Genomic DNA, 14,662 nt, shown 5'->3' with positions numbered 1-14,662 from the left:
TGACCTAAAATTGTGACTTCTGATTTCACTCTCCCAAGTACACAGGATTACCTCTCAGGTAGGATAACAGGTATGAGCCACTATACCTTTGTATAGGCTGGCCTAGAATTTGAAATCCACCTGCTTCTCTACCTCCTGAGTACTTGGGATAGGAAAATGATTCTATACTTTATTTTTAGGTAAGCACTCTAGCACTTGAGCCATTTCTCAGTCCTTTTGCTTTTTCATTTGTATTTCAGATAAGGGTCTTGTACTTTTTGTGTATGTGCCAGTATTGGGAGCTTGAACTCAGGGCTCAGATTCTGTTCCTTAGCTTTTTTTGCTCAAAGCTAGCACTCTTTTTACTGATTCATTGGACATAAAGATCTTTTTTTTTTTTTTTTTTTTTTTTTGCCAGTCCTGGGCCTTAGACTCAGGGCCTGAGCACTGTCCCTGGCTTCTTTTTGCTCAAGGCTAGCACTCTGGCCACTTGAGTCACAGCGCCACTTCTGACCGTTTTCTATATATGTGGTGCTCGGGAATCGAACCCAATCTATGTCCTGGCAGTTGTGTACAATAGCAGATAAATAATATACTTATTTAAAAAAGGAGAAATGAAAACATAATACCATAGTCCTCTTGAAATCATAATGCCTGGTTAATAGAAACCAGGCCTTCAAGATATTGCTAATCCTCTATACTGTTGCTTAAAAACAGCAGGTCCTAGCTGGTTATTGATTGCTGACACTACTCAGGAAGCTGAAATATTAGACTCAAGGTTTATAGATAGTCTGGTCAGACAAATCCAAGAGATTCTTATTTCCCATTAACCAACAAAAAACTGAAAGTAGAACTATGCCTCAAGTGGTAGAACAAAAAGTTGAACAAAACGAGAGGCCCCGAGTTCAACCCCTTAGTACTATCACACACACACACACACACTTCCCCCAAACCACTTCTTAGTCTAATAGGGGTGTGGATCAAATGGTAGAGTGCCTACCTAGCATATACAAGGCCCTGAGTTCAGAGAAAGTTTTTTTTTAATTATAGTTCTTTATTAATTAGCTCAATTCACAGCATATGTCTATGACCATATATGGAAATAGATAACATTATTAAATTTATGTTTTATATCCTAATTGTTCTCATTCTCTTCTACCTTTAGCCGCCATTCACTGGAGAGAATAGAAAGAAAACAATTGACAAAATCCTCAAATGTAAACTTAATTTGCCTCCCTACCTCACACAAGAAGCTAGAGATCTCCTTAAAAAGGTAGGTTCTTTAAATGAGCACTGAATGTTTAAACTTTAGTAACTAGGATTTAATATATTTTGAATAGAGAATCGTAGCTATATATCGAACAGCAACAACAACAAAAAAGCCTACAACTGGGTGCTGGTGGCTCACACCTGTAATTCTAGCTACTTGGGAAACTGGGATCTAAAACTCATGGTTGAAAGCCAACCTGGGCAAGAAAGACAGTTGGGACTCATCTCCAATTAACCACCAAGAAAAGCTAGAAGTGGAGCCATGGCTCAAGTTGTAGAGACAGCCTTGAGTACAACAGCTCATGGACAGTGTTCAGGCCCTGAGGTCAAGCCCCAGGACCTGAATACACAAAGCTTACAAAGTGGTGTGTATGCATGTGTGTACTTGCCAGCACTGGGACTTAAACTGGTGGTGTGGGTTCTGTCCCTGATTTTTTTTCTCTCAAGGCGAGTACTCTAACACTTGAACCACAGCTCCACTTCTGGTATTTAGTGGTTAGTTGGAGATAAGAGTATCATGGACTTTTCCTTCTGCGGCTGGCTTTGAACTGTAATCCTCAGATCTCAGCCTCCTGAGTAGCTAGGGTATTATTACAAGGTATGAGCCACCAGTGCCAAGCTTGCTTTTTTTGGGGGGGGCGGGGGGGTGGCAGTACTTGGGAGTTGAACTCTCAGGGTCTTGTGCTTGCTAGACAGGAGCTCTGCCACTTGAGCTATATTCCCAGTACTTTATTCTTTCGTTTTTGTTTTTTTTTTTTTTTTTGGTGGTTTTTTTTTTTTTTTTGCGCCAGTCCTGGGCCTTGGACTCAGGGCCTGAGCACTGTCCATGGGTTGCTTTTTGCTCAAGGCTAGCACTCTGCCACTTGAGCCACAGTGCCCCTTCTGGCCATTTTCTATATATGTGGTGCTGGGGAATCGAACCCAGGGCTTCATGTTTATACGGCAGGCACTCTAGCCACTAGGCCATATTCCCAGCCCCTGGTGTTTTGTTTTTTTTAAAGAAAGTTGTTTTTCCAATTTTATTGAGTTGAAGCAATTATTACACACATATTCTTATTCCAAGTCCTTTGTCACACACACACACATTTTTTTTTGCCAGTCCTGGGCCTTAAACTCAGGGCCTGAGCACTGTTCCTGGCTTCCTTTTGCTCAAGGCTAGCCACATGAGCCACAGAGCCACTTCTGGCTCTGTGGTTCTGGTTCTCTATATATGTGGTGCTGAAGAATTGAACCCAGGGTTTCATGTATACAAGGCAAGCACTCTTGCCACTAGGCTATATTCCCAGCCCTATTCTTTAGTTTTTTAAATCGAATTTCTTGCGCTGAGAATGTGGCTTAGTGGTAGAGTGCTTGCCTAGCTTACACAAAGCCCTGGGTTTGATTCCTCAACACCACATATACAGAAAAAGCTGCAAGTGGTACTGTCCTTGAGCTAGAAGTCAGGGAGAGTGCTCAGGCCCAGAGTTCAAGCCCTAGGACTGGCAAAAAAAAAAAAAAAAAAAGAGCTCAGGGACAGTGCGAAGGCCTTGAGTTCAAGCCCCACCACCAGAAAAAATAAATAAATAGATTCTCTTGAATTTCTACTCAACTAACTTTGCCTACCCTCCTTCTTATTTATGCTTTCCACATAGTTGAGTTGACAGGCACATATTTTTGGTTGAGATGGATCTCTGGCTAACTTTTTGCCCAAGGTGACCAGGAACCTCATTCCTCCCAGTCTCTACCTCCTGAGTAGCTAGGATTACAGTAAGGAGCCACCAGCATCAAACTGAGCCTGCGGTTTTTGAACACAAAGTAAAAATTTTAAGATTGAGTAAGAGGTGGAGAAATGGACCAATGAAAACAGTGACATTGATCAAGATGCATTATATTTATAACCTTACTTACAGAATTGTAACCTCTTAATACACTACTTAATAGTAAACATTAAAATTTTATGATATTGTTTTTGTTCCGAAACATTTTGTAAGAATTATATTTTTAAGGGGCTGGGAATATGGCCAAGTGCTAAAATGCTTGCCTCGTATACATGGAAGCCCTGGGTTCCATTCCTCAGCACCACATATAAAGAAAAAGCTGGAATTGGCGCTATGGCTCAAGTGGTAGAGTGCTAGCCTTGAGCAAAAAGAAGCCAGGGACAGTGCTCAGGCCCTGAGTTCAAGCCCCAGGACTGGCCAAAAAAAGAATTATATTTTTAAAAGCAGAATATATGAGCAAATTGTATAAAGAACAAAAAACAACAGTTTGACTACAGATTTTTTTTTGTCAGTCATAGGTTTTGAACTCAAGGCTGTACTTCTGGCTTTCTGGTGATTAATTGGGGATAAGAGTCTCATGGACTTTCCTGCCCGGGCTGGCTTTGGACCGCAAACCTTAGGTCTCATCCTGATGAGTAGCTAGGATTACAGGCGTGAGTCACCAGTGCCCACCTTCTCTAAAGTTCTTTATCACTGCTTTTTTTCTTCCCTAAAGCTGCTGAAAAGGAATGCTGCTTCTCGTCTTGGAGCTGGTCCTGGGGATGCTGGAGAAGTTCAAGTAGGGATTGACACATTTGGTGTTTTGGGGAAAGATACTGCTAGTTTTATTTGTTAGTGAGGATTATATGTAATTGATTATAAGTTGGTCTTATTTTGTGATTTATAACTTCAAAAGTATGGTTGTCATTTCAGTAATCTATTCCTCATAATTTTTCTTCCATCCTTTTTTCCTAGGCTCATCCATTTTTCAGACACATTAACTGGGAAGAACTTCTAGCTCGGAAGGTGGAGCCCCCTTTTAAGCCTCTGTTGGTATGTGTATGTCAAAACATAATTTCAGTGACTTAGTAAATTTTTTTGTGCTGATCATGGGGCTTGAACTCGGGGCCTGGGCACTGTCCTTGAGCTTTTGTGCTCAAGGCTAGCACTCTATTACTTGAGCCACAGTTCCACTTCTGGCTTTTTTGGTAGTTAATTGACAGTAGGATTCTCAGTGACTCCTGCCCTGGCTGGCTTCACGCACAATCCTCAGACCTCAGCCTCCCGAGTAGCTTAAGATTATAGGCATGAGCTGCCAGTGGCTGGCCCTGGTAAATTTTTTTAGAGTAATAAGTCTCAGAAACCAGGCACAGTGGTTCACATCTATAATCTTAGCTATTCGGGAAGCTGATGTCAAGATAATGGGTTTTGTTTTTGATTTTTTGCCAATCCATGAGCTTGAAATCAGGATCTGGACACCATCCTTTTGCTCAGGGCTAGTGTTCTACTGCTTGAACCATACATCCACTTTTTGGTGTTTAATTGGAAATAAGAGTCTCATGTACTTTTCTTTCCAAGCTGAGTTCAAGCCACCATCCTCAGATCAAAGCCTCTTGAGTAGATAGGATTACAAGCATGAGCCTCATGAGCAGTGTCTGGCTAAGAATATCATGATTTGAAGCCAGAACAGGAAAAGTTTGCAAGACCCCCTTTCAAGTAATAGCTGGGAGTGGTGGTACACACCTGTCATCCTAACTGTGTGGGAAGCAAAGATGGAGTTAGAATGAGGCTCATAGTTCAGGTCATCCTGGGCATGAGAAAGTCCATGAGACTTCATCTCAAAGGTAGAAGCTATATGTAGGGTCATAAACTTACCATTTCAGCTACAGTGGGAAGCCTAAAACAGAAGGATTGCCATCCAGGCACAAGCCTAGCAAAAATGAAACTAGCATAAAATAGGACTGGAGGTACTGCCCAGTGGAAGAGTACCTGCTTAGCAAGTTCATGCTCAGGTCAAACGTGCCCCCCCCCCCCCCAGTGTCACAAAATCAAACAGAAAAGTCACAGAAAAACCAGATGTGATATGTTCTTATGTTCTGTGACTTCATGTTTCATCTGCAATCATCCTTTCCAAATAAACTCACATTCTGAGGAACTGGGCGTGAGAATTTATAACATGAATTGAGGGGTGAGGGAGCATAATTCAATCCATACAATGTTTATAATTGAGTTAGTATTTCATTTTGCTCTTCTTTTTTTCCACCGCAGAAAATACACTCTTTGCATTTCTTAGGATGTAAGGGATGATGATAGTTGTTTTGGTAATAGAACGAAAGATGGCCTGCTTTCAAATGTCAGCAGTTAACACTTGTAAGGAAGACCATTAACTCATATACATACTGCTCAGCTTCACAAGTGGCCAGGTCATCTGTCTGAACCACCATAACCACTATGCTATCGTCATAGCTAAAAGGTTGACCAATTCCCTGATTGTTTCTTGCTCTCTCAAATCTTCTGTCCCTAAGAATGCCTCACAGTTTGGCTTTGCTGATTTTATCCTCATTGTGTCACTGGCCACGTTCATCTGTTTCTTTTCCTGTCCCTTTTATTTTCAAAAATGGGTAGGAAGGGCTGGGGCTGGTGGCTCACACCTGCAACCCAATTCTAGCCACTCAGGAGGCTGAGATCTGAGGACCATGGTTCTAAGCCAGCCTGAACAAGAAAAGCCCATGAGATTCTTATTTCCAATTAACCACCAAGAAAGCTGAAAGTGGAGTTGTGGCTCAAGTGGTAGAGTGCTAGCCTTGAACACAAAAGATCAGGAACAGTACCTAGGCCAAAAACAAACAATAAACCTGGCAGGTAGATTTAGGTGCTTGATCTGATTCAAATTGAACTATTTTATTTTGTGGGTTTTGTTTTTTGGTGCCAGAATTGGCACTTGAACTCAGGACCTTGAGCTCTCATGTGCCTTTTTCATTCAAGACTGTCACCTTACCACTTGATCCTCACATCTACTTCTGTTTTTTTTGTTTGTTTGTTTGTTTTTGTTTTTTTGGTTTTTTTTGCTGTTTAATTGGAGGTAAGAGTCTCATGGACTTTTCTGTCCAGACTGGCTTGAAACTGGCTTCTTCAGATCTGAGTAAGTAGAATTACAGATATGAGCCACCAGCACTCCGCAAAACTATTGCTTTTAGATACTTTGATAAAGAGGCCTAATATATAATTGTGTTTCTCTTAGTGATGTTAGAAGTCATTGATCAGCTAGTGATGGTGGCAAGACATTGGTCAAAGTCCATCAGTAGTTTTTATTTTTTATTTTTGGCCAGTCCTGGGGCTTGAACTCAGGGCCTGAGCACTGTCCCTGGCTTCTTCTTGCTCAAAGCTAGCACTCTGCCACTTGAGCCACAGCGCCACTTCTGGCCATTTTCTGTATATGTGGTGCTGGGGAATCGAACCCAGGGCCTCATGTATACGAGGCAAGCACACTTGCCACTAGGCCATATCTCCAGCCCCATCAGTAGTTTTTTTTTTTTTTTTTTTTTTTTTTTTTGGCCAGTCGTGGGCCTTGGACTCAGGGCCTGAGCACTGTCCCTGGCTTCTTCCCGCTCAAGGCTAGCACTCTGCCACTTGAGCCACAGCGCCGCTTCTGGCCGTTTTCTGTATATGTGGTGCTGGGGAATCGAACCTAGGGCCTCGTGTATCCGAGGCAGGCACTCTTGCCACTAGGCTATATCCCCAGTCCCCCATCAGTAGTTTTTAATGAGGAACAATTTGGCAGTGTTCGGAGAGATTTTGGATGTCAGGAATTACATGCCAGGCACTTGTGGCTCACACAAGTTCGTGAGACTCTTACCTTCAATTAACCACCAGAAAACCAGAAGTAGCACTGTGGTACAAAGTAGGAGGGCTCTAGCCTTCAGCAAAAGAGCTCAGGAACAGCACCCGGGCCCTGAGTTCAACTTCTACTACCAAAAAAAAAAGAAAGAAAAGACAGGAGGAGAGGCTGCTTAGTACTTAGGACATAAGGGACCCGCACAAGACAATTTCCTATAACAGAATTAACAGGCCCAAAATGTCAGTAGTAATGAGACTTCTAGTTTTATGATTTCATTAGGGACTTGCAAAATGGTCTTATTCTGTTACTCAAGTTTTATCTCTATTAGCTGGAATTTTTCCATAAATGGAAAAAAACATACATAAATAGATTATTGATACTTTCCACTTGCTTTTTTTCCCAAGACTCTTCTGGTTTCTCTAAGACTTATGATTTTATTACAGTGAACTCTTGCAAAAAGAGCTCTACTTAGAGCTTGCAACGTATTTATTTGATGTAAGTATAGACTATTAATCATCTTCTAATCATTTTGTTTTTATAAAGCAATCTGAAGAGGATGTGAGTCAATTTGATTCAAAGTTTACACGTCAGACACCTGTTGACAGCCCAGATGACTCAACTCTTAGTGAAAGTGCCAACCAGGTCTTTCTGGTAAGTGGAAGAATTTTCATGTAGCCATGGGAAATTTTAAGTATGAGGTTGTTACCTTCAATAATGTTTTTAAAAAGTTAGCTTGTTTTGAGGTTCATATAAGGAAACCTGATTAACTTCTTTTTAAAGCCATTCTATTAAAACCTACTGGTACCTCCAAGTTTATTCTCATAACTTGAGATAGCATATTAGCAATTAAAATGGGAAAGTATAGCATATTAGCAATTAAAATGGGAAAGTATGATCTTTAGAGTATATGATCCATTTTTGTAATTGAGCAAATGACTTGAAATGATGTTTGGGTTTGCATCTCAACCAAAAACCAAGTGGCTGTTGCAATGAGAAAACTCACTTTTATTTTCAAAAGAGCAACAGCAATTGGTTTAGACTTAGGTTAGCATCCTAACCTAAGTCTGTAGAAATATATAATGTTACTTGTGAATATTTGACTTAAAATATATTGATTTATATGTGGTAATACATTATTATTCATTTTAGTATAAGCCCCTATCCTTAAGACCTTTTAAATAGGAGCCAGGGATACAGCTCAATAGTAGATCACTTACCTGTCATGTACAAGGCCCAAGATAAAGCCCCAGCACTGCCTAGAAAACAACAAGAATCCTTAAAGCTGGGCACCTATGGCTTACTCCTGTAATGTGCTACACAGGAGGCTGAGATCTGAGGATCCCAGTTCAAATCCAACCCAGGAAGAAAAGTCCCCATGAGACTCTTACCTCCGATTAACCACTCAAAAACTGGAAGTAGAGAGGCTGGGAATATGGCCTAGTGGTAGAGTGCTTGCCTATCATGCATGAAGCCCTGGGTTCGATTCCTCAGTACCACATATATAGAAAAATCCAGAAGTGGCGCTGTGGCTCAAGTGGTAGAGTGCTAGCCTTGAACAAAAAGAACCAGGGACAGTGCTCAGGTCCTGCCTGAGTCTAAGCCCTAGGACTGGCCAGAAAAGAAAACAAAACAAAACACAAAACCTGGAAGTGGAGCCGTAGCTCAAAGTGGTAAAGTGCTACCCTTGATCAAGCAGAAGAGCTCAGGGACAGCACCCAGACCCTGAGTTCAAGCCCCATGACCAGAAAAAAAAAAAAATTCTTAAAATCCCCACCTACCTAGAGATTTTGGTTCTAAGCCCGGTCTTTGTTAAGTACAGCTTTAGTCCACTAGACCATATGGAGAAAGAGCCTCTGAAGTCATAAAGCATTTATAGTCCTCCTACCCTGAATATGCCCAACGTTGTCTGAAGTCACAGAGCATGTATTACACCTTACTCGTTGAGATTTCACCCAGAACCATAATGTTCATATACAGTTAATAGTAAATAAAGAAACAGTATTTATAGGACTTATTGTTAAAACAAACAGACAACAATGGAAATGACACTTGTAGTACAAGAGCAAAGTCCAAGACAGAGCTAAAGCTAATAAAACTATACTTCTGTCTATTACAGTGGAAGGTTTGCATAATGTTGATATCTACTCATCAGCAAAACACCAAATTCTTATTTTGCGGGGGAGGGTAGTACTGGGGTTTGAACCCTTGGCCTCACATGTGCTAAGCAGGTACTATACCACTTGGCCTCAAAATATCCAATCCTGTACAATCTTTGGTGCAGAAAAAGAAAGATGACCCATATTAAATCAGAGAATTCAGTCTGGTTTTGATTTGACCTCATTATGAGAAATTGGTTTTTGTTGTTGTTTTGCTTTTTATGCTGTTCTGGGGCTTGAACTCTGGAGCTGGGCACTGACCTTAATTTTTTTACTCAAGGCTAATACTCTACCACTTGAGCCACAGGCTCTACTTTTGGCTTTTTGGTGGTTAATTGGAGATAAGATCTCACAAACCTTACTGTCTGGGCTGGCTTCGAACCATGACCCTCAGATCTTAGCCTCCTGGAATTATGGTTGTGAACCACCAGCACCCTACAAGAAACTGTTTTGAAAGTCGTTATCTTAGTTGCTTATACTACTCTTATTGCTTATATTTCTGTGTTACTTAAAACCATAATGTGAAGCCTACATTCTTCCTGTTTTTTTTTTCTCCTAATAATAGTGGAGAATTTTGTGTGTTGGCATATGGGGCTGAATAGAATTCTGCTTTCCTGAGGTCTATGCCTTAAAAAATGGCTGGAAAGAAGTTAACAGGTATGAAATGAGCTCAAGGAAATGGGAGAATTATATGCATTAGTGATTTGAACTGTATATCATTATGTTGGTATTCAGACACCGAACAACCCATTTTACCAAAGAATATAAAAAGGTATGGTGATACATGCCTATTCCAGTACTCAAGAGGTTCAGGCAGGAGAATTGAAAGTTCAAGACCAGGCTGGGCTAGGGCTACATAGCCTCTGTCAAAAAACAAGTTTGTTGTTGTTGTTGTTGATGTATATGATAATTTGCCATTCTGTAGTCCATTGTTACTGTCTTTCAGGGTTTTACATACGTGGCTCCATCTGTACTTGAAAGTGTGAAAGAAAAATTTTCCTTTGAACCAAAAATTCGATCTCCTCGAAGATTTATTGGTAGTCCACGAACACCTGTCAGGTATTTCAGGCAATGTTATTTTACATCTCTTTTTGTTTAAACCTAGAAAGAGCATAGCTTAAATTAATGCGGGGCTGGGAATATGGCCAATATGGCCTACTGGCAAGAGTGGCAGAAGTGGCGCTGTGGCTCACGTTGGCAGAGTACTAGCCTTGAGCAAAAAAAGAAGTCAGGGACAGTGCTCAGACCCTGAGTTCAAGCCCCAGGGCTAGCAAAAAAAAGACAGAAAGAAATTTATGCGGGCCAGGGCTAGAAAAAAGAAAGAAAGGAAGAAATTTATGCGGGCTGTGAATGTGGCTTAGCAGGAGAGTGCTTGCCTAGCATGCATGAGCCCCTGGGTTCAATTCCTCAGTACCACGTACACAGAAAAGGCCAGGAATGGTGTTGTGGCTCAAGTACTACAGCACTAGCCTTGAGCACCGAGAGGCTCAGACTCCAGGCCTTGAGTTCAAGCCCTAGGACTGGCAAAAAAAGAAAGAAAGAAATTAATGCCAAGTTACATAATTGAAAGATATATCATTTATTTTTATATATTTTAAAGGACTAGTCTGTGACTCATCTCTATGTAGTTTGCCTTTTCTCCTGGTATACTGGTGAATGCCCTTTTTGTGCACTTAGTCAAGATCTGTTGTTCAAAGGGGGCTGCATTACATGTTGTATGCATGTGTGTATACTATGTATAATGTAGAAATTATTCTTGATCTGGTGAAGTTTACACATTAAGTAGGAGACAGTCACAATAAACAAAAATAGGAATATGCACAGAAAACAAGTAACTACAAGTTATGCTATATTTAAAACAAAAGTGTGTTGGGCTCCCATAGTTCACGCCTGTAATCCTAGCTACTCAAGAGGCTGAGATCTGAGGATTTCGATCAAAGCCAATCTGGGCAGAACATTCTATGAGACTCTTATCTCCAATTAGCCACCAAAAAAGCCAGAAGTGGTGGTGTGGTTCAGGTAGTAGAACACCAGCTTTGCATGAAAAAGCTAAGAGACAGTGCCCTGACCCTGAGTTCAAGTCCCAGTACCAGCACAAAATAAAAAAAGAGAAAAGTTTTTTTAAATGTTTTTAAATGAAAATAAAGTACAGCAGTAGAAAGCAGAAAAAACAAGTGAGTTTCTACTTGTAGTGGCCAATAATGGCCTCTGGTAAAATAACATCAAGGAATAAAGATGTTTTGTTAGCTAAGCAAAAATAGGAGATGAGGGCTGGGGATATGGCCTAGTGGCAAGAGTGCTTGCCTCGTATACATGAGGCCCTGGGTTCGATTCCCCAGCACCACATATACAGAAAATGGCCAGAAGTGGCACTGTGACTCAAGTGGCAGAGTGCTAGCCTTGAGCAAAAAGAAGCCAGGAACAGTGCTCAGGCCCTGAGTCCAAGCCCCAGGACTGGCCAAAAAAAAAAAAAAAAAAAAGTAAAGGAAAAATAGGAGATGAAAAAAACACTGCAAACAGAACAGCAAGTATGGAAGCCCTTACAGAGGAAAATAGGATGTCCTTTTCTTGAAGGAGAGGGCCAGTGTTCTTAAGTGTGGTAAGTGAAGAGGGAAACAGCAAATGTTGGGGAAAGTACTTTATTTTCATTACAGTGGGAAGTTGTTTTCAGTGGGGAAACGAAATTATTTTTAAAAGACTATCATTTCCAGTCTTTAGGACTCAAATATAAAGGTAGTTTGGACACGCTAGCAATTAACTCATCTATGGAAGAGATGGCTCAACCATTGCCTTTGTGCCAATCCACAAGAAAATAAACTTACATGAAAACAGTGTCATATTACTGTCTCCTTTTAAGTGTAATGGAAATGTTTCTTATTGAGTTGAGATGAACCTTGAGACTAATAAATGATAGTTCTTCCTTGTCTTAAAGCCCAGTCAAATTTTCTCCTGGGGATTTTTGGGGAAGAGGTGCTTCAGCCAGCACGGCAACTCCTCAGACACCCGCGGAATACCCAATGGAAACCAGTGGAATAGAGCAGATGGATGTGACAATGAGTGGGGAGGCTTCGGCTCCTCTTCCAATTCGACAGCCCAACTCTGGACCATACAAAAAGCAAGCTTTCCCCATGATCTCCAAACGGCCAGAGCACCTGCGAATGAATCTATGACAAAGCAATGCTTTTAATGAACTTGAAGCAAAAAAAAAAAGGAAAAGGAAGAAAGGAAAAACAAAGTAGGGGAAGTGATATTCATGAGCATCTGGCAAGATGAAACCAGAAGAAACAAAATGATAGTCTCAGAGAGTCAGTGTCTTTACCTAGAACACTTTGGATGGAGGAAAAGTAAACATGGATAAAAAAAAAAAAATCAATGGTGCAAAAACAAACAAAAAACACTTAAGCAAAATAGTATTGTGGAACTCATAGGCACATCAGTTAACTGATTCCTAGTGACATCTTTTCAACCTTATCAAGGATTTTCATGTTGATGGCTCCAAACTGACAGTATTAAGGATAATATGTTGCTTCTGAATCATTGGGAGTTCTGATTGTATTGAAGAAGAGTTATCCTTTCATTAGGCAAAGTATGAAATTGCCTATAATACTTGCAACTAAAGACAAATTAGCATGCAAGCTTGGTCAAACTTTTTCCAGAAACATGGAATCAAAGACAAAAGAAACTTACCAATTGATGTTTTATGTGCAAACAACCTGAATCTTTTTTTTATATAAATATATATTTTTCAAATAGATTTTTGATTCAGCTCATTATGGAAAACATCCCAAAACTCTAAAGAGCAAAATTGGTTGGTGTGAAGAAGACCAGACAGCTTCTGTTTCTTCTCTCTTGATGAAATAATAAAATGCAAATTAATCATTGTTAACCACAGCTGTGGCTCCTTTGAGGGCTTGGGGTGGACCTCGGGTATATCTTTAGTAACCCTGCTGCAATACCTGTCTGTAGTACTAGGGGGAAAAAAGAATCTAATTATTTCTAATTGCAGTACTGCTATATGCCAAGCTTAACTGGAAACCTTGCAATGGGCATCTATTGTTTGTCCTATGTTTTCATCCTTGTCCCAGTACTGCATTGCACTGGAAAAAAAAAAATTGCCACCTGTTTTTATACCAGTATTTGGTTCAAGACGCCAAATGTGTTCAGCCTCTGGCTGGAAGGACAAGAGTTAGGATAAAGTGCATACTGAGGGCAGCAAAGTGGGGGAGCTAGGGCTATCCAGGGGAAGGAGGTTGCCGTCTCCAAAACTGTCTCATCTCTTTACAGCAAATTGGTTTTGGGTTTTACAATTCTTTCTTTTTACCATTTTTGCTGTCTACCTTCCTTAACATTGTTTTTCTCAATCATTTTAAAAAGGAAAAAAGGTCTTATTTTTTTCCCCCTCATATACTGGGGCTATTTTTTATTGTGAAAATACTTGATGGCCTTTTGATGAATGTCTTCCATAGTGAACCAAGAAAACTTAGTGGCTTAATTTAGGATACATGTTAACAAGACAGTGTTTCTGAAATTGTAACAAAATCCACAGAAGTGATTTACAGGTACAAAGAATAAAAATAAAAGTAACTTTACCTTTCTTAAATACTTCCTGCCTTAAAGAGAGCATTTCCATGACATTAGTTGGTGAGAGGGTGTAATATCTGCAGAGCTTTATAAAAATAGATTTCATTGCATCCTGGTATAAGTAGATGGTCATGCAGTTGCAGTTGAGTCTTATCACTTGGTTTTTTTTTGTTGGTCTTTTTAATGTCTTCAGTCTGTACAAAGTTAATTTATAATAGTTTGCAACCCTAGAATTTTTTTTAAATAAATGCTGCTTGCTATATTCTCCAAACCTTTTTGAGCCATAGGATCCAAGCCATAAAATTCTTTATGCATGTTGAATTCAGCCAGAAAAGAGCAAGACTTTGCTTATTTAAATTGCAGTTCAAATGAGATGTGATAAAATGATGATAGTAAGCATAACCAGAACCATGGAAAATTACTGGAAATGAACTTTTTCAATTGTGGCAATAAATGAAAGAATTGATAAAAGTTTATCTTTGGACAAAACACCTTTTTATTTATTAATTTTAACCACTCTCTCTAGATCCCTTTTATTGCATTAGCCTACTAAGCACTTGGTAATTGTGGCTGATAAGTTAGAAGCATAACTGCTTAAGGGCAGAAATTTTAAAGTCCGGATCTTGGTTCTCTAACAATTCATAATTTCTGGGAAAAACAAAAACAGTACCCAAATAGCTATGGAAACTTGTAAGGGCATTTCAGACTGTAAATGGTTTGTAGTACTCTTTTCCAAGTGTTTACTATCTGCAGCATTGACTGCCTGACCAAATTCCAGTGAAATTTTAACACCAAAATATTCTTCCTCAGTCCTGTTTGCTAGTGACATGTGTACTGTGATTGCCTGGCTTTAACTGTCCTATAGCTAAACTGTTTTCATAATTAAGAGCTGCTAGTGATAGTGGCAAACACTGCAAGTTTTTTGCATAGGAAGCGTTCATTGCACACCTACCACTCACACAGATATATACCTTTTCTATCTTAACATTTATTAAGTGAAATGAGTTTCCGTGTTGTGGTGAGTTTATTGAAAAATTGTTTCATAAGTGAGACTGTGAAAACATGTCATGTGTCACACTAGTGTCACAGACAGAAAGCACACC

The 14,662-nt window shown here is 40.0% G+C and overlaps 1 protein-coding gene across 3 annotated transcripts in view; it reads left to right on the top strand.

Moving 5' to 3' along the window:
- Positions 1–14,222, top strand: part of Rps6kb1 (ribosomal protein S6 kinase B1) — a 49,874-nt gene extending 35,652 nt beyond the window's left edge. Inside the window, exons 10-15 of one of the 3 annotated variants that reach the window (XM_048367361.1) lie at positions 1,145–1,252; positions 3,721–3,783; positions 3,960–4,037; positions 7,366–7,473; positions 9,925–10,037; positions 11,911–14,222. In XM_048367361.1, coding sequence (XP_048223318.1) covers positions 1,145–1,252; positions 3,721–3,783; positions 3,960–4,037; positions 7,366–7,473; positions 9,925–10,037; positions 11,911–12,148 — 708 coding nt within the window. In that variant the 3' untranslated portion in view covers positions 12,149–14,222. The other 2 variants (XM_048367362.1, XM_048367363.1) reach the window with 2 other exon arrangements.
- The last annotated feature ends 440 nt before the right edge of the window (positions 14,223–14,662 follow it).

The sequence above is a fragment of the Perognathus longimembris genome, chromosome 17 (assembly GCF_023159225.1).
Source record: "Perognathus longimembris pacificus isolate PPM17 chromosome 17, ASM2315922v1, whole genome shotgun sequence".
Classification (NCBI taxonomy): domain Eukaryota; kingdom Metazoa; phylum Chordata; class Mammalia; order Rodentia; family Heteromyidae; genus Perognathus; species Perognathus longimembris.
The sequence above is the reverse complement of the archived record's forward strand: the minus strand, read 5'-3'. Positions and strand labels throughout refer to the sequence as shown.